This window comes from Carcharodon carcharias, chromosome 17, assembly GCF_017639515.1.
Source record: "Carcharodon carcharias isolate sCarCar2 chromosome 17, sCarCar2.pri, whole genome shotgun sequence".
NCBI lineage: Eukaryota > Metazoa > Chordata > Chondrichthyes > Lamniformes > Lamnidae > Carcharodon > Carcharodon carcharias.
Window position 1 is genome coordinate 81,388,873 of NC_054483.1, and position 18,318 is coordinate 81,407,190.

General features: G+C 45.0%; 1 protein-coding gene across 5 annotated transcripts in view; it reads right to left on the reverse strand.

Annotated features, from left to right (window-relative positions):
• Window positions 1–18,318, reverse strand: part of LOC121290130 (C-terminal-binding protein 2) — a 321,857-nt gene that overhangs the window by 178,404 nt on the left and 125,135 nt on the right. For 4 of the 5 annotated variants that reach the window (XM_041210336.1, XM_041210337.1, XM_041210338.1 and 1 more), the window contains exons 2-3: window positions 14,445–14,613; window positions 50–127 (exon numbers count right to left, since the gene is read on the reverse strand). In XM_041210336.1, the coding sequence (XP_041066270.1) occupies window positions 50–127; window positions 14,445–14,502 (136 nt within the window). In that variant the 5' untranslated portion in view covers window positions 14,503–14,613. The remainder of the gene's footprint in view (window positions 1–49; window positions 128–14,444; window positions 14,614–18,318) is intronic. The other variant, XM_041210341.1, reaches the window with a different exon arrangement.

The following is an 18,318-nucleotide window of genomic DNA, read 5'->3' on the forward strand; positions in this document are numbered from 1 at the left end:
ATTGTGTTCTTGCTTCTGACCTTCCTCAGTCTGAAATGTGAGTACATACCTCTCCTTGCTGCTGCTTTGCCTGCCAGACTGCTGCGTTCCTCTGTAGGCCGCTGCTGGTTTCCCCACCAAGCCCCCGCTTTAAAAAATAACAAGAACATAAGGCTCCTACAGTTTGACAATATACGTTTTTCAATGTAATTAGGGGCGAGGGGAAGTAGTGTTTTTTAAAACTGTTGAATTTGTAGCTTGTTAAACACAAACACACACACATACACAGCAGTATTCTCACATGTTGTAACTTTTATAAAGCACCAACACTTTCTCTTAAGTGATCTTCATCATAGCACATTCAGTCAGGCACTCAGTTTGGGGTCAAGAGAATATCACATAACAAGTGTGAAAGCACATAATGGCAATTAAAATTCATGTAACAAAGGCATGTTTATACAAATAAAGAATTCTTAAAACAATTCATGTTTTAACATTTTATTTTTCTATCACAATTATTAAAAGTAGTTATTAAAAGTAGGTTAACCATGCCATTAAAAGTACAAAGAAAGCACTGAGGTTCATTTCAGTGGAACAACATTCAAAGGCAGAGAAGCTATATTAAACCTCAGGGAGTGCTGGGCACAAAAGGATATAGAAGCACTGGAGAAAGTGCAAAAAAGATTTACAAAGGTGAGACCAAAACTGAGAGGGCATAACCATGAGTAAAGACTGAACAGGCTAGGGCTCTTTTACCTAGCAAAACCACTGAGGGGTGGCCTGATATCAATCTTTAAAATTATGAAGGGGTTTGATAGTGTATAGAAGAAGCTTCCATTTATGAGTCCAAAACTAAGAAAATATATAAATACAAAATAGTCACAAATAAGTCCAATAAGAATTCAATAGAAATCTATTCATTCAGAGCGGTGAAAATGTGGAACTTGCTACCACATAGAGTGGCTGAGGTTAATACCATAGATACATTTAAGGGGAAACTAGATATATCCAAGAGAGAAAAGAACAGAAGGATAATGTTGATAGGATGAGAAATAAATAGATCGAAAAGAGACTTAGGTGAGGTATAAACACTGAGATAAAGTGACTGGGCTGGATACTGGGTTTCTTGTTTCTGTGCTGTATACGCTAAGTGCCATTGTAAAAATATAATGTACAGTGCCTGATCAGCCCAGTGCTGAAGACGACCTTTACTAATAACCAGTTAACTTGCCATGCAAATCTATGTGAAGCATGTCTATTGACACTCTGCAGACATGCATGAGTTTTCAATCAGAACAAAGTGGCTCAGGGGCCTAATGGAAAAGCGTAATACTTGTATAATAGGGTGAGCTGAACTTTATGTGAAGGTCGCTGAGAAGTTGCAGGGGGTGGTGGGGGGCACCTATTCTTGGCTGGGCCGAACCAAGCTGATTTTACAGCCATTGGGCTGTTAAGTGGCTCAGGGAGAGACTTCTGCAAAGCATCTGGGAGGAAGTCCCTGCCTCCGAGAACTGCCAGTCAATCAGATAACCGGCAGTCTCTAATACAGCAGTACCACCAGAAGCACTGGCCACTGTTAGGATTGCAGCCAGTGCCCATCAACGATCCATGAGACTGGAAGAAAAGTTTATTTGGGTCTTCTACCGGGACCAGTCAGACAGAACAAGTTGTCAAGCCCAAGGTGAATGAGGAGCAGGGGTGAAACACATGGTGGGGATTGGGGGCTCCACTCCTAGCCTGCAAACCAATAATTGGCCTTAAAGAACTCAATTGCTCTTTCTTTAGCTAACCCCCTTCCTGAAAAGTGACTGTCCAAGACGGTAATGAACATATGAATTCATGGGCTGGGTTATGGACACTATCAATGAACCTGAGCACCATTCACAATAACATGAGTTTGAACAATGCTGAAAGTGTTCTCAGTCTTTTTTCTGCCCCAGTCAAAAACAGTGAATCATACTAACAGTAGAAGCCTAACTCTTGAGTTTCAAGTTACAACAGTTAGAAGATACAAAAATAGCCTGCAATTATATAGTTCCGTTTAACACCTCACAACATCACAAAGTGCTTTATAGCCACTGAATTACTTTCGAAATGTAGTCATTACTGTTATGTAGACAAAGTGCTCCCTTTTTGTCAAATTTTCCGTATGCCCTCTTCTCTGCTAAAAACGTCTTTCTGAAGCAGTCATAGAAACATCAAGCAGCCTCTCTAATATTCCAAATGGCTGTTTGTCAAGCCCAAGTTGAAGAACAGCGTGTCAGCCAGCTATTTTACTGCAATAGGTATCACAGCCAATCCCAATGCTATTATCACTCAATATCCAGATGTACACAATTCTAGAAGGAACAGGGTTCAATTCCAGGGCCTCACTAGTCTGTATGGCTCAGGTAAACCACTGTACCAGCTCCATGACTGGCCACACCTCCATTTTTAAATTCTCACACCTGTTTTCAAATCCCACCATGGCCTTGCCCCTCCTTATCTCTGTATCTTCTCCAGCCTTACAACACTCGGAGATATCAGTGCTGCTCTAATTCTGGCCTCTTGAGACGCCCCGATTTCAATTGCTCCACCATTGGCAGCCATGCCTTCTACTCTCATTTGTGGAATTTCTGCCCTAAACCTCCTCTGTACCTTCCTTTAAGAAGCTCCTTAGAACCTACCTCTTTGACAAAGCTTTTGGAGCCCAATTCCAATATCTCCTAATGTGGTTTGATGTCAAATTGTGTTTGAAAACATTCCTGCGAACTGCTTTGGGACGAAGGAGCAAACTAAAACAGCACTGGTCTTATAGAAACTATCAGCATATTATTCAAACCAACACCTTGTACACAGAATCAAATGAGCGAGGATACCAGGACATGGCAAAGCAGCATTACAGTTTTGAAATAACTACTAAATAAATGATAAAACAACTGTAACATTCATTATAAAGTGAACATTAGGGACTGAAACCTGCAACCACCTGACTGCCTATCCAGATGGCAGAGGAGAATAAAAATATACTGGTTGATGAGTAGAAGTCTTTAGTCCCTTGTCACCGATTGACAGCATCAGTTTAATGAGACTCATGATGTGTATACCTTACATTAAACAGCAGCACAGAATATTAAAATCATTCTTGAACAGTATATTTGTTAAACTTCTCAAACTGCCATTGAAAGGATGGGCTGAATTTTGCGTTTGTCGGGCGGACAGGCCCAACCCAATCGGCGGCGGGAGGGGAGCCGATCACCGCCGGCGAAATGGGCCGCGCCGCCATTTTGTGCAGGCGGGCCAATTTAATCCCACCTAGCCCGTTTCAGACTCCCATGTTCAGTGGGAAATTCAAATCGGAAGCGGGTGTGTTCTGACCGCCGGTTCCAAAGGGGAACCGATAGTCTGTATAAAGAACGGCCAGGCAGCCTCCTTTAGGCTGTTCACCATGGCCAGCGACCAGGCACCAGAGGAGGAGGAGGGGGGCAGGCTGCAGGGTAGGCCAGCGGGGGACCAATCTGCCCCTCGGTTCACTGATGTCTGTCTTACTGCCCTCCTGGAAGAGGTGTCAAACCATCAGGTGGTGTTGTTTCCAGAGGATGGGAGGAGGAGGGCACCCCCATGTGACCAGGCAGGGGTGGCAGGAGGTGGCGGAGGCTGTAAGCTCTCAAGATGCTGTGCAGTGCACAGGAACACAGTGCCGCAAGCGCTTCAATGATTTGTTGCGCTCTGGAAGGGTGAGTACCATGTCAGCCTTGGCCATTGAACCCAGCAGGCAGCCTTAGCCTTTGAGGCCTCCCCCACCCCCCTCCACGTCTTAGTGTCGTTACTGCATTGGCCATTTGGCACATGCTGAGTGGGCAAACAGATAGTGACCATGCTTACATCAGCCTTAGTAGTTGAGGAGAAGGTGGGTTCTCCCCACAACATATGTCGGTGTTTGTCACATTTGAGTAGTCTGGGGGCAACCTGCAGGGAGGCAGCTAGACACATACTCAGAACTCCAACACGTCCTATTGATGGTGATGAGATGGTGGAAGGGGAGCCTCAAGGTGTCGTGGCCAAGAGCCATCTGCTGGCCTTGGTGCCGCACCTAGTTGCGCCTCCTTGCCATGGGCGCTAAGACAAGTATGTTATTCAAAGTGATGGATGCCAAATATGTCCAAGGTGGCCGTTGAGGGAGGGGGTTGGGAGCAGCTGTACTATCTTCTGGTGACTGATCACCAGTAGTGTGGCCAGGAGCCGCTGGAGGCCTCAGATGGGCCACTGTGGTTGGGGTGCAGCATGCACGTGCAGAGTACATAAGCGATCAGCCCCAATAAACACTCTTCTGTGTTCTGCAGGCAAAAACAGAGAACAGTAGTTGGGAACGTCTGCAGACTGGTAGTGAGCAGACTGCAGCAGCTCACCACTGATGAGGAGCAAGCCATGGAGCTGGGGAGGAGGCAGGCGGCCAGGTCAGCAGGTGTTGGCATGGCTGGGGTGCAGTGGCCAGGGATTTGAGGGCCACAGTCCCATCCACTCTGTCTCCCCACCATCCAAAGCACTGATATTTGCTGCAATCGTTAATGCAGCAACACTGCTCATTCACAGACTGATACAGTCAGACGTGGGGTCATACACAAAGGTCCCTCGGCCCCTTGAGGATGCACGTCTCTAGCACCTTCCAAAGTCACCCTATCCCATTTCTGACCACTATCTGACCACTATCCCCATGGTCTAACATGCCATGACATCGCTGCTGCAAATCCAAAGACTTCTATCATCTTAGGAGGGTTTGTACCTCCAGCACCCTTTCAGCCAGTGCGTCCCACATTACTCTGTCCAAAAGGTCCTCAGCACCTCACCTGTCAACCTTGTGGCACTCAATTTAAATAAAGGCCACCACGTTAGTCATCCCTTTGCCAAGAGGAAATGTTGCCTTCTGTCCATCTGTTCTGTGCCCCTCGTAACGGTATGAAGGTCAATAATGTGACCTGTCAATCTCCTGTGCTCCACGGCAAATGTCACAAGTGTATGCAATGTTTCTTCATTACTCCAACTCTCCAGGCCAGCATGCATCCAGGTCAGGAACCTCTGCACTCTCCCCACTCCACTGCCATCCCTCCCATGAAGCACTGATCACAACTGAACACAGAAGTGTAGATGTGGCCTCAACAGCGTTTTCTGCACTTGCAGCATGACCTCCCTTTTCCTACATTCTATCCCTCTAATAAAGGCAAGTCTGGCTTTTACCTTGTTAAATGCCTTATGTTCCTGTTCTGCTACCTTAACGGGTCTGCCCAGCAAGGTCCCTGTAATCGTTGTGACTTCCCACTGTCCTATCATTACTCACGTATTTCCGTACCTTGTTTGTCTTGCTCATGTGCTTAACCGTACACTTATCCACATAACATTCCATGTGGCATTCCTTAGGCCATCTGACCAGTCTGTCTGTACGCACGTGTAATGTTTGGGCCTGCCCTTGACTATTTACCACCCCACCAATGTCCGTCTCCTTAGGTTCTTGAAGGGTGAGTGCATTATGAGGCTGGGGCGGGGAAAGGGATGAAAGGTGTTACTGACTGAACGCTAACTGATGCACTGTCCTTGTTAATTTCAGCATCACCACCGCCTGGCCGCCACCAACAAGTCCAGAGAACCCCCCCCCTCCACACCTGAGGGCCAACACTTGCAACTTGCGTCACATCATTTCAACGAGCCAGGCACCAGCACAGCGACTACCACATCGGTGAGGATTATGACGTTGTCTAGTGTCCCAGGGCACAGTTGCTAGAGGAGATGGCATGGATAGAGAGTGCCGATGGCGCCAGCAGCCGGAGGCCTTCAGGGAACCAAGCACTTGCTGAGTCAGGCAGTGATGATGTGCCTCTGGAGATGTCAGCCATGCAGCAGTTGCAGGACAAGCGGCAGGATGCACAGGAGCATCTGGCAGTGTTGCATGAGGGTGTGCTTCACTTGGTCGCTGTGGTGGAGGAATCCAGGCAGAGTGTCAGTGATGGCATGAACCTCAGGACAGAGCTTCAGGCTTCCTCCATTGAGAAATTGGCGACTCTCATGGACAAGGCCTTCCAGCAGATTGAGAATCTTCTGATGGGTTACGCTCTGACCTGCAAGCCCTCACAGCGCTAATGGCCACAGGTGGTCATTCGCAATGTGGGAGATGTTCTGGGCACCAAGTGTCGCAGCTCGGTGCCTATCCATCTGCGGTGAGCAGGAAGGTCCAATGTGACCTCACGTCGGCGCAGCAGCTGCCTGTCGTCGCTGCGAGCTCCTCTCAGGGCGCTCCGGATGAGGGCAGCAGCTCCTCCACTCCTCTGCCAGTGACCGTTGCATCCGTTGAGGCTACGACAACTGGGGAGGTGCCAGTTCTGGAACTGGCCACTCCCTCCTAGGCAGGGCCAGCACAGGCTTCATAGGCCAGAGGATGGCTGCCAAGGTCATCAAGGCCAACAGGACAGCAAAGAGTCAGCAGGCTGTCTCACAAACCACTCCGATCGATGGGGTGGCACCTAGACGTAGCACCTGCAAACGTAAGCATAAGCCACGTTAGGCACTCCCCGGGTTTGTCACTGGTGAATTTGTGTTGGCCCTAGATTAGGGAATGTTTCATTATGTGCGTCAGAGCGACGTTTGTTGTTTATTTTGGTGGCAATAAAGTCCACTTTTCTGACCAAGGCTGAGGGTGTTTCCTTTGTGCTACATTTGTATGTTTCACAGACATATCATGAGTGTTTGAGTGGACATTGATGTTTTTGTACTAAGCCCTTAGTTGCAGCTGATGAGGTGGAAGATGTAGCACCTAAGTGCCACGTGTGGAAGGGCCAGGCAATGCTGTTCCTGCAGATCCATGTGTGTGGAGCTAGCTGAAGATTCGTTGGATTAAAGTGTCCCGGATGTCCCTGCCTCCTTGGTGTAGTAGTGGGTCGGTGTGCTGCCCCTCATCATCGCCCTGTGCTTCCTCATCCTCTGAGCCACTGCTGGATTCATCATGTGCAGCCTCATCCACTGCGTCAAGGTCTTCATCTTCAACTGCATCCCCCCTTTCCAGCGCAAGATTGTGCAGAGCGCAGCAGACTACCACTATCACAGAGACACGATCTGGGGGGTACTGAAGTGCGCCTCCTGAGCAGTCCAGGCAATGGACGCGGATCTTGAGAAGACCAATGGCTCTCTCCACCACAGCCCGTGTGGTGCCATGGCTCCTTTGTAGAGCACCTCAGCTTCTGTTCTTGGATGGCGGAGAGGTGTCATGAACCACCTTCTGAGGGAATAGCCACCAGCTAACCATCCAGCCAAGCCGAAGCACTGAACAGCGCCGGTACCTGGGAATGTCTGAGGATGTAGGCGTCGAGGGAGCTGCCTGGGTACCTTGCACAAACTTGCAGAAGCTACATCTTGTGATCACACACCATCTGCAAATTCACAGAGTGGAAGCCCTTCCTGTTGATGAAGGCACTGGGCTCACCTGCTGGTGCCTTAATGGCCACATGTGTGAAGTCTATTACACCCTGGGATGCGGGAGAAGCCAGCAATGGCTGTGAAGCCTCTGGCTCGCTGTGCCTGACTTGCCTGATTGCAACAAAAGTGAATGAAGGTCAATGCCCATCTGAACAGAGCGTCTATAACCTGCTTGACACCGCAAAGATCACCTACCGAGCCATGGAAGGAGCCAGATGCATAGAAGTGGATGGCAACTGTGACCTTCAGAGCCGCTGGCATGGGGTGTCCACCCACACAGTTAGGGAGATCTCAGGGCCAATCATCTGACAATTATAGTTCACTGTCCCCCTTGACAGTCGAAGCCTCCTTCGGCACTGCACCTCAGACATATTGAGGTAGCTGCTTCGCCGCCTGTATACCCTGGCAGCAGGATTGTGGTGTATTCTGCAGCCCCTTCCACCTTGGACAAGCTCTTGGTCGTCCGCCCCTTGTGCCTGTGCCTGGTCTCCTAAAGGTGGCCCCCCCTGGAGGCTGATTGCCCACTCCTGGCCTCCTCCTTATTCTATCCCTCCCTTCCTCCTCGGAGGAGCTGTCTCCAGTGGAGATATCAGAACCCCTACCCAGGCTAAATGGAAGCCTCCGGAAAGCTGCAGGCCCGATAAAGATTCCTGACCGCAGAATGCTGAGCTGAAGCTTCAAAGTACAGAGAAAGGGAAATCGATGTGAACTGCTACCGATCACACAGGCAAGTTTAAAACACTTTCTGCAATAAATACTTCAGATATAACATTAACAACCTCATTGAGCCCACATATCCCACCCGAGGATGAGGTTTGTTAAAAAATCAGTTACCCGCCTGCCCTTTGGGCCGGTGCGCCAAAGCGAAGATCGCACAGACTCCTCAAAATTGGCGTCAATTGCCGAGTTAAGGGCCTTAATAAGGCCTTTAATTAATGGCAGACGTGCGTCACGCTAAATATCGCGATGCTGCGCACTGACGTCAGGACGCTCGCCCAACGTCAGTGCGCAACATTTTAAGTGCTGACGCGCGGGCTCCGCCACCTGCACATCAGCCATAAAATTGTACCCAATGATCTTTGGTATTATAGGGTGAGTTTGTTGGGAGAATTAAAGTCTGTCACTGGTGGCAGAGACATAAATTAATGTACATGGTTAGAATGATGCAATTGCTTTAAATACCCAGTTAATACTTGTACCTCAGCTATATTAATTGAGAGCCATCACACTGATGGCCTTCCTAATTCTGGCTAATTACCCCTCCCCAACGATTTCATGAACAACAAACGTGCGAATAAGAATATTTTTAAAGAATAAAATCAGAGGGAAAGAACAAAAATTTGAAACTGAGTTTCAAAGAGATAACAACTGAAAGGCCTCTGTAATTAGTGGGACTCTGACAGAGATCAAGGATTGGGTTTCTGCTGTGAAACAGTTCCCGGTGTCTATGCATCTGAGGTCAGTTCAGTTACTTCCTGGACAGGTGCAATTTAATTGGGGCAAATGATTACTTCAGCTCCTGATACCGACCATACTGGCGGATGTGCTTTGCTCAAGCAATTTTCATCCCTAACTTTCAACAAAAGTATAAACACAGTCGGTAACAGAGCTGAACAGACTTCAAATATAATGACAAGGTATAATAAAACAGCTTTCTCAAAGCCAGTAACATGCAATAAACATTCGGCAAGAAATACTTGCATTTATATAGCACCTTACAAGCAGATGGAACATTGGTTCATCACCCCATCAGAAAGATATCATACCTCTGGAGATGCAACACTTCTTTAGCGCTGCACCAGAATGTCTGCTTAAATTACATGCTCAAGTTCTAGGGTGGAGATTGAACCCGTAACCTTCTGGCTTACAGGCGAGATCTAATAACTGAACTAAGTTCACACTTAACAATTGATTTTGATGCTACCCACCCAGCAAGAACCAGAGATAAAAATCAGCGAGAGCAGAATATTAAGTGGGGCAGGGAGCAGCAGGCTCAGTGCCACCACTCCCCCATATTCCCCCCCCACCCACCCGGAAGCAAAGTCAGCATGCACCAACCCACCATAAAGTGCTGTGGGCAGGCTAAACAGGGGCAGAGCGGGGATTCCGCCCTCACTTGGGAGGAAGTCCTGCCCTCAGGAGTTACTGGCCAATCGCCGGAAGTAGATAGGTCCAGGGTATTGGGCAGGGAGGGTTTGGGCAAGTGAGGGAGGGGTCTGGTGGGTTTGGGGTGGTGGGTTTAAGACAACAGACAGGTAGGAAGTGGGCGGGGTTTTATCTTAGGGATCCGCAAAGGATGCTTCCTGAAGATAGAACGCCCACCCCACCCACACCCCCCAGCCAGCCTTCTCACCCTTTAAATAATTTAAAAAAAAAATCAGGCTGCCTACTGCCACCTGACTGTCCACGCCAACCATTTTATGGCATGAGCAGCATATTATCAGTGTCAATCAGCTTGGTAACAAGCCAAATTGATCCTTGATTATCTATTTAAATATGGCAGGCAGGCTGCCAATTTTGGCACCCACCCACCCCCCCTATTATAGGGGTGAGCTCAGGGGTGGGCGGGAAGGCCAAAAACGTAAAATGCAGCCCGGAGTAGCTAGTCCACTGACATCCCATCCCAATACCGCTGCCTTGTATTTTAATCTGCTTTCATGCAGATGCTAAGCACATGCAGCTATTTAATTGACATCATCGGGCTCCGGCTGGCAATTTAACTTTGGCATGAGCAGAAAAGGTCTGGGCCTCTCTCACCAGGAGCGGGAATAGGACCCAAGTCCAGAGGAGGTCCAACCAGGTAAGGTTTGCATTCTCCTTGAGCAGCTAGGAAGCTCCTCTGGGCCCAACAAGGCAAGTTGAAAGCCCCAGGCTCTAACTTTCTCTCTCTCTCTCTCTCTCTCAACGTCTGCAGAAATCCTATCCAGCACCTTTTGTTGTTGTCAGCTGCCACCTGAGATCCCTCTCTTGCAAGCTAGCTGCCCATTTGGACAAGCAGCATGAGGCCTGGGAGTTAAAAAGGCTGAACTATACACTGCTGAGGCCTGCGGAGTGCCAGCAATGGTTTGGCACTTGCCTCTTCCACTTTCCCCACCCACAACCCCCCATCAATTTGATTCACTCTCCTGGTTAAAATTAGGGCTTGAATGTATATTGCACTGAATTTCTAAATTTTATATTTAAACTCCAATACTTATTATATTTCAATCATTTTGCCTCTTCCCTTTAGGATTGCCGAGCCATTCAGCCAATACAAAAGTGAGAGAAGGTGGCCTATTCCCAGGCACTACACTATAAAAGGCAAAATACCACTGTAGAGGTGTCATCCTTTGATCCGCCCTTTGTATGAGGAAGCTCCTTGACACCGTGAGACTGAAAACTCAATGCGGAATTGAAGAATAAGCAGGAAAAGGTAGGAAGGGGGTGTCAATGGTTTGATACAGCTTAATTGCATGTGTATTTAAGTTACAGTGTAGCAAGGTAATCTTCAACCTGATTCAACTTCATTGCCAGCTGTGTAAATGGACAGAGGTGCTGCAGGTACCTCTGCCCTTGGTTCATGCTGCACAACTTGCTGAAATGTGGTTCAGTGAACTGGTCCCCTTTAAGAGGAAATGACAAATTAAAGCATGCAGCTGGAAATAATCTCCAGTCGTAATCAAATCCACAACCGTGGAAATTTTACTGCCATTCCTGTTCCCTCATTCCAGTTATTCGCCAATCTGTAGCTATCAGATCTGATGAAAAACATCTGACAGAAAGGCAAATTTTAAAAAGCTTAGTGTCTGCTTATTTGTTCCTTTTAACTTGGCTTCAAAGCCACTTTTATAAAACAACAAAGCATGATTACCCTCAAATGTAGATGAAACTTACTTTAACATATCACGGGCAAAAGGGACTCTTAAGCTGCTTTAAATATATTTGATACAAAAGCAAAGAACAAATGAAAGACAGACCATGGGAATGCTGCCTTTCTTTTACATCTTGCCACACAGCAGCATTGTTTTCCACCACAACAATAACTGGGAAGAGCCTTTGCCAAACTACAAATGAGATATGGCTGTAATGTGTATAATACCATTAAATAGAACATGTTCAGTAGTTTGTCTTGAAATAACATTTCTGGGGCACAGTTTCATGAACGCCAGTTACCTGGCAGCACTTCACGAGTTGCCCACCCTTTATTCTTGAACCCTATCGAGTGCTAACGGGTTACTTGACCGGAGGAAGAATCACAGTCAAGCCTGATGCGCTCCTCATTCACTGTCCATACAGTGCACTTGCCAGCAGGGGCCACTGCATAACAATGGGAGCAGGAAGCCTGGCTGATTTCTCCCTAGTCTTGCCCTAAAGGCTTTGCAGCCAACTGTTCCAAACCTACTGCCATTCCAAATAATTCCAAAAAGCAAAAAACTGCGGATGCTGGAAATCCAAAACACAAACAAAAATACGGAGAAACTCAGCAGGTCTGGCAGCATCTGTGGAGAGGAGCACAGTTAACGTTTCGAGTCCGCATGACTCTTCCATAGAACTAAGGAAAAATAGAAAGGGGTGAAATATAAGCTGGTTTAAGGGGTGGGGGGGACAAGAAGAGCTGGATAGAGGGCCAGTGATAGGCGGAGGTAACCACCTATTATCTCCACCCATCATTGGCCCTCTATCCAGCTCTTCTTGTCCCACCCCCCTCCATAAACTAGCTTATAATTCACTCCTTTTCTATTTTTCCTTAATTCTGTTGAAGAGTCATGCAGACTCGAAACGTTAACTGTGCCCCTCTCCACAGATGCTGCCAGACCTGCTGAGCCATTCCAACTAAAACTGACCATCTTAACAAAGAATGGCGACTGAAGCTGGGACCTTCTGGTTCTATATGGTGGTGCACAAACCCACTGATCAGTTCTTTATATTCTGGTCAAGAAGTTATACAGAAATGGATTAAAAATGGCTAAAATGTTTCAACCCAAAGAAGCAATCACAAGTTTAACCATAGAATCAGGGGCCTTGCTAAATCAAACAAAAAAAGGATGTAAATAGCATGAATCCAAAATAGGGTTACATAAATCATGGACAATTAATGCCAAAGACTTGCATCAGGCACATTGTATTAATTGCATACTTAAGTGAAAGTCCAGACTTGCAGAGAATGCAGCATCACTAACCAACCGCACGCTGGGAGACCTGTCTGCCACAGTTAAACAAAAAAAGCTAATCACAATATATTGCAAATATCTTAATGGAGCAAACACTACTGGAGGCTGCTAAATTACTTCATAGAGGTGTGAAGGTATTTTAGGAGACCAGATTTCCCTAATTCCCTAACATTTCCCTAATTCCCTAACATTTCCCTAATATTGGGGGCACATATTTCTGCCCAACCACTGAATGATTAATTGTGATCTTTCCCTAATGGCTATTCAGAGGCAGAATTAATTTACACATCTATATACCTGTCTCTGGGGCTATTGCTTGTCCTGGTTAACCTCGAAATAAGGTCAGATATGGACACGCAGAACACTCAGACCAAGCTGACTTTTTTTTGCCATTATATCACAATTGAACTACCTTCTATTGTAATAATCAAGAACATGTAGAATTATGAAATAACCCCAAGTTAAAGAATATAGTATTGGAAGAGTTGGCCTAAAGAGAGGCAACTATATAGATAAATCTGTCCAGGTTCTACAGGACACTTTTGCTTACTCATTCCCACAGCTCCAATCGATAAAAGTAGAGTACCCACTGTAGGCAGAGTCTAAGAGTATTGTACTCTGTTGTAACCAAATAATGTGCTAAGCATATATAGGATTTCATAGACTATTTTATGTAGCTACAAAATATTGTTTATTGAAATTGGAAAGTCTATTTTTACCTACTAAACATGAATAAAGACTCAAAAATTTTCACAGGCCGGTGCTTGTTAAGTATAAATTCAGAGACCAGTCCACAACGGATAATCTTCTTAATAGTGCATCTATTACCAGAAATGGTCACCTCTACCTTCTGTTCCATCCAGTGATCTCTTGGGGTGTGTTGCTTACTGTTACCGAACCAACAAAATGGGTAAAAATTCTCTCAACTTCAATAGGGATGTCAAACAAGCTAGATCAGGTCAGCTGCCCCATGAGAGACTACACCCATTATTTGCCCACCACCATTTTTCACTCCATCTCATTTTCCTTTCCACCCACTTAGAAAGGAAAATCAGGGGTCCATATATTGGGTGGTCTATTTTACTCATCTTACACCCCAAATTTCTCTGCCTATTTTCCTGCACAAGCACATCTACATCACTGCTCCCAATAAATAATACTGTGGAAGTGGACCTTCTGCAGTATAGGGTTCAGAAAGGTCCATGCAAACCAGAAACTGGCTTCTTCTGTAAGTTGAGGTAACTTCATCATGTTTATAGGGCATTGTTATCACTTTATTTACAGGGCAGCACTAAAAGAACTTGCATTTATATAGCACCTTTTAGATGCTCAGAACATCCCAAAGCAATGCACAGTCAAATTATTTTGCACTGAATACTTGCTGGTGTGTAGCTAAACACAACAGCCAATCTTCATAATGCAAGATAACAAATGATAGGTTATTGTGTTTTGGTCATGCTGATCGAGGGAGGAATGTTGGCCAGGACACCAGCAGAACTCTCCTGCTTTCTTCAAGTATCTTTTATGTTTGTCTGAATACACACCGGGATGCAATTTAACATCTCATCCAAAAGACGGTACCTCCATTAATGCAGAACTCACTCAGTACTGCGTTGAAATGTCAGCTGAGTTTATGTACTCATGTCCCTGGAAGGAAGCCTAAATCCAAAACTTTATGACCACCATTGAGCCCACCTGACACTGCTATTATGGTTGAAGCAAATACAACATAAGATCTAGTCTAGTTTTAAATTGTTCTTCCAGCTGCAATTTGGAAAAGCTGTCAGCCCAGTTCATCAGATCTAATGATCTAGGGATTCTTCAATAATCACTTACACTATTGCTAAAGACCAAATGACTTTACAATCGGCTTACCTTCACAAATTCGATCCAATCGTTGCCGCTTCACTTTGTGCTTGTCCATCAGAGACATTAGCGATGCTAATTAATGAATTCCTTTCAATGTAACAAGCAAACAGGGTTTGAGGCGTTCACAATTCAGGTGAATCCACAGGAGTTCAAGTGCATAACTCTAATCCAAATCCTGAAAAGAAATTTGAAGACACAACAGTAGTCAGAGAAGCTGGAGTTGCACGGAATTTAAAATAAAACTTACATTATAATGGTGAAAAAAACAATAAGAACACTCAATGCTAGACCACACCATGTTTTTGTTGTTACCCAAATATCCTACAAAAAATAGTATTTACAAATACACACAAAGCATAACTTAGATCAAAAATCTTTTCACCATTTTGTTCTATCACTAAACACCATCCTGAATGGGTTCTAAACAGCACAGAGATGTTTTCTCTTTTGCTTATACAATAAAACATTTAGAGGAAAATGATCATGTGTTTAGCATTTCCAGTCATTTAAAGGTTAACCAACCTATTCAGTGTGCAACAAAACCTTGTGCCTCACATACACAAAGCCAAGACTACAACAGTTCTCAGCTAGAACACTGGCCAAATCAAGGTCAGAAGCCTTCCTCATATCTTGTGACCTTTTCTGCTACCATAATAATTAGATATCCATGAAACTCTGCGAGACCTTCATTAATAAGCAGTTCAATGGCTCAAGTAGATACCCAAGAAACCAGTCTGCCATCTGCACTCTCAGCCACCACCATAGCATTGGAGGTCAGGGGTTAAAACCTATATTGATTTTGATGCAAAGCTAGAGGTAAATATGTAACTAAATCCCATACGTGCTTCCCTTGTGATGCATTTATGAACTATTCAAGTAATGCACTGACACGTTACAGGAGTAGAACTCAGACTCAATTAAGCTGTACTACATACCACAACATATCATTGCATCTTCCTGTCACTACAACAATTGCATGATGTAATCTCTGACCAATCACAGTAAAGAATGAGTCCATTGACTGATGGATATTCAAGCAATAACCTCCTTTGCTTGAGAGAGTATGAAGCTCCTTTGTTGATTAAATATACTGTTCAGCCCAAAGAGGCCCACAATAAATAGATGCTATTGTTGTTATGATCTTGAGGACAAAGGTTAAGTTAAAACCAGCTCACCTAAATAAGAGTTGGAATTTGAATGATCAGCCACAAGTATTTATCATTATTTATCATTCTTTTCTTCCGCTATTCTCAGAAGTGTTTATGTTGACTTTTATGAAATTGCATACTCAGCATCAGACACTATATTTGTGACAGTGATCACACACAGTAGTAGCACAAATTGTTGCAAGAAATCTGACCAATTCGCAATATTCACAAGCCATTACTTGGAAACTCTCCATTGGTAAAAGAAATGGACTTTAAAGAAAAAATTTAAAAGGTTGTTTAGCAAACATTGTAATTAGCAATAATCAAAATTATCAACATACTAGGTCACTGGATGGGGTCTGAAAGGCAATGTTGAACACAACTGCCTAACACATGGCTTCAATTTTCTTTAGTTTAAGATAACAGAACAAAAAGAAAATTTCTGGTAAAAAGCTGTTGCCGCCATACTGAAACAATATGCTCCAAGCTCTCAGGTCAAAGCACACCATGTTAGGGGCTGGGGAAGATAGTGCTGTAGTATTCCATGTTTTACAATGTGGCTTTCACAGGGTATTCTACTCAACTTTATCTACTTTTAAGCACACACAATAAATTGTTGTAAAAACCTGTGGTGATAATCATTTCACTATGGGATCACTGACCCTGCTTTTACAAATTCTTATATTCACAAAATCGCCAAAGTCTATTGAAAATGTCATCACAGTTGCAACTTTCAGAAGATTCCACATTCAGGGAAAACAGTTTTTTTAATAGTATGCTCAGTGAGAAAAGCTAATAGATTTAAATAATTTGAATAATACATTTAGTAAGATCAAATCAGCATTGCTATCAATTGGCCAATTAAAAGGTTCAAAGAATTTTACAACACAAATCTAGGCCATTCAGCCCAATGTTATTTGCTAGATCTAAAAAGAGTTTTCTACTTCAGTTACTCCGGCCTTATCATTTTCCAAATGTTTATCTACTTCCTTTGTAATAACAATTGTGAATTCTTCTTAGACCACTGCTTCTAGTAGAACATTTTCTATCCTAGTTTCCCATGTGAAAGAATTTCTTTTAATCACTGCCTCTTGTTTTGGTGATGATCTTTAATTTATTCCCCCTTGATTACCTTGTTTTTTACTCTTTCTTGGGATGTGAGTTCCGCTGGCTAGGCCAGCATTTGTTGCCCACCTCGAATTGCCCTTGAGAAGGTGGTGGTGAGTCGCGTTCTCAAATCACTGCAGTCCAAGTAGTGTACATATACCCACAGTGCTGTTAGGAAAAGAGGTCCAGGATTTTGATCCAGTGACAGTGAAGGGACAGTGATATAGTTCCAAGAAAGGGTGGTGTGTGGCTTGGCGGAAAACTTGCAAGTGGTGGTATTCCTATGCCTCTGCTACCCTTGTTCTTTGAGGTGGCAGAGGTTGCAGGTTTGGAAGGTGTTGTAGACGGAGCCTCTTGTAGATGGAGGACACTGCTGCCACTGTGTATTGGTGGTGGAGGAAGTGAAAAAATGTTTAAGGGGGTGGATGGAGTGCCAATCAAGTGGGCTGCTTTGTCAGAAAGGATGTTTTCCCTGGGGAGGTGTCTAGAACCAAGAACACAGTCTCAAAATAAGGGGCACACAATTTGGGACTGCGATGAGGAAGAATTTCTTCACTCAAAGGATAGTGAATTTTTGAAATTCTGTACCCCAGAGGGCTGTGGAAGCTCAGTCATTTAGTATGTTCAAGGCAGGGATCAATAGATTTCTAGACACCAATGGCATCAAGGGATATGGGGATAGCACAGGAAAATGATGTTGTGGTAGTTGAATGTCAGAGCAGGCTCGCAGGGCTGAATGGCCTACTCCTGCTCCCATGTTCTCATGTCCTGGATGTGTTGAGCTTCTTTAGTGTTGTGGGAGCTGCACTCATCCAGGCATGTGGACAGTATTCCATAACAATCCTGACTTGTGTTTTGTAGTTGGTGAACAGACTTTGGGGAGTCCGGTGGTGAGTTACTCGCTGCAGAATTCCCAGCCTCTGACTTCTCTTGTTTCCATAATATTTATATGGCTGGTCCAGCTCAGTTTCCGGTCAATGGTAACTCCCAGGATGTTGATAGTCGGGGATTCAGTGATGGTAATGCCACTGAATGTCAAGGGGAGATGGTAAGATTCTCTCTTGTTGGAGATGGTCATTGCCTGGCACTTAAGTGGCAAGTAACATTCCCACCACACATCAACCCAAGCTTGAATGTTGTCCAGGTCTTACTGCATATGGACATGGATTGCTTCGTTAACTGAGCTGCAATGGTACTGAGCATCGTGCAACCATCAGTGATCATCCACACATCTGAGATTATGATGGAGGGAAGGTCATTGATGATACAGCTGAAGATGGTTGGGCTTAGGACCCTACTCTGAAAAACTCCTGCAGCGATGTACTGAAAGTGAGCTGATTGGTCTCTACCAAGCACAACCACCTTCCTTTATGCCAGGTATGACTCTAACCAATGGAGAGTTTTCCCGATTCCCACTGGCATCAATTTTACCAGGGTTTCTTGATGCCACGCTCAGTCAATTGTTGCCTTGATATCAAGGACAGTTACTCTCACCAAACGTCTTGAGTTCAGCTCTTTGATCAATATTTGGACCAAGGCTATAATGAGGTCAGGAGCTGAGCGGCCCTGGCGGAACCCAAACTGGGCAGGTTATTGCTCTGTAAGCAATGCATGACAGTACTTCG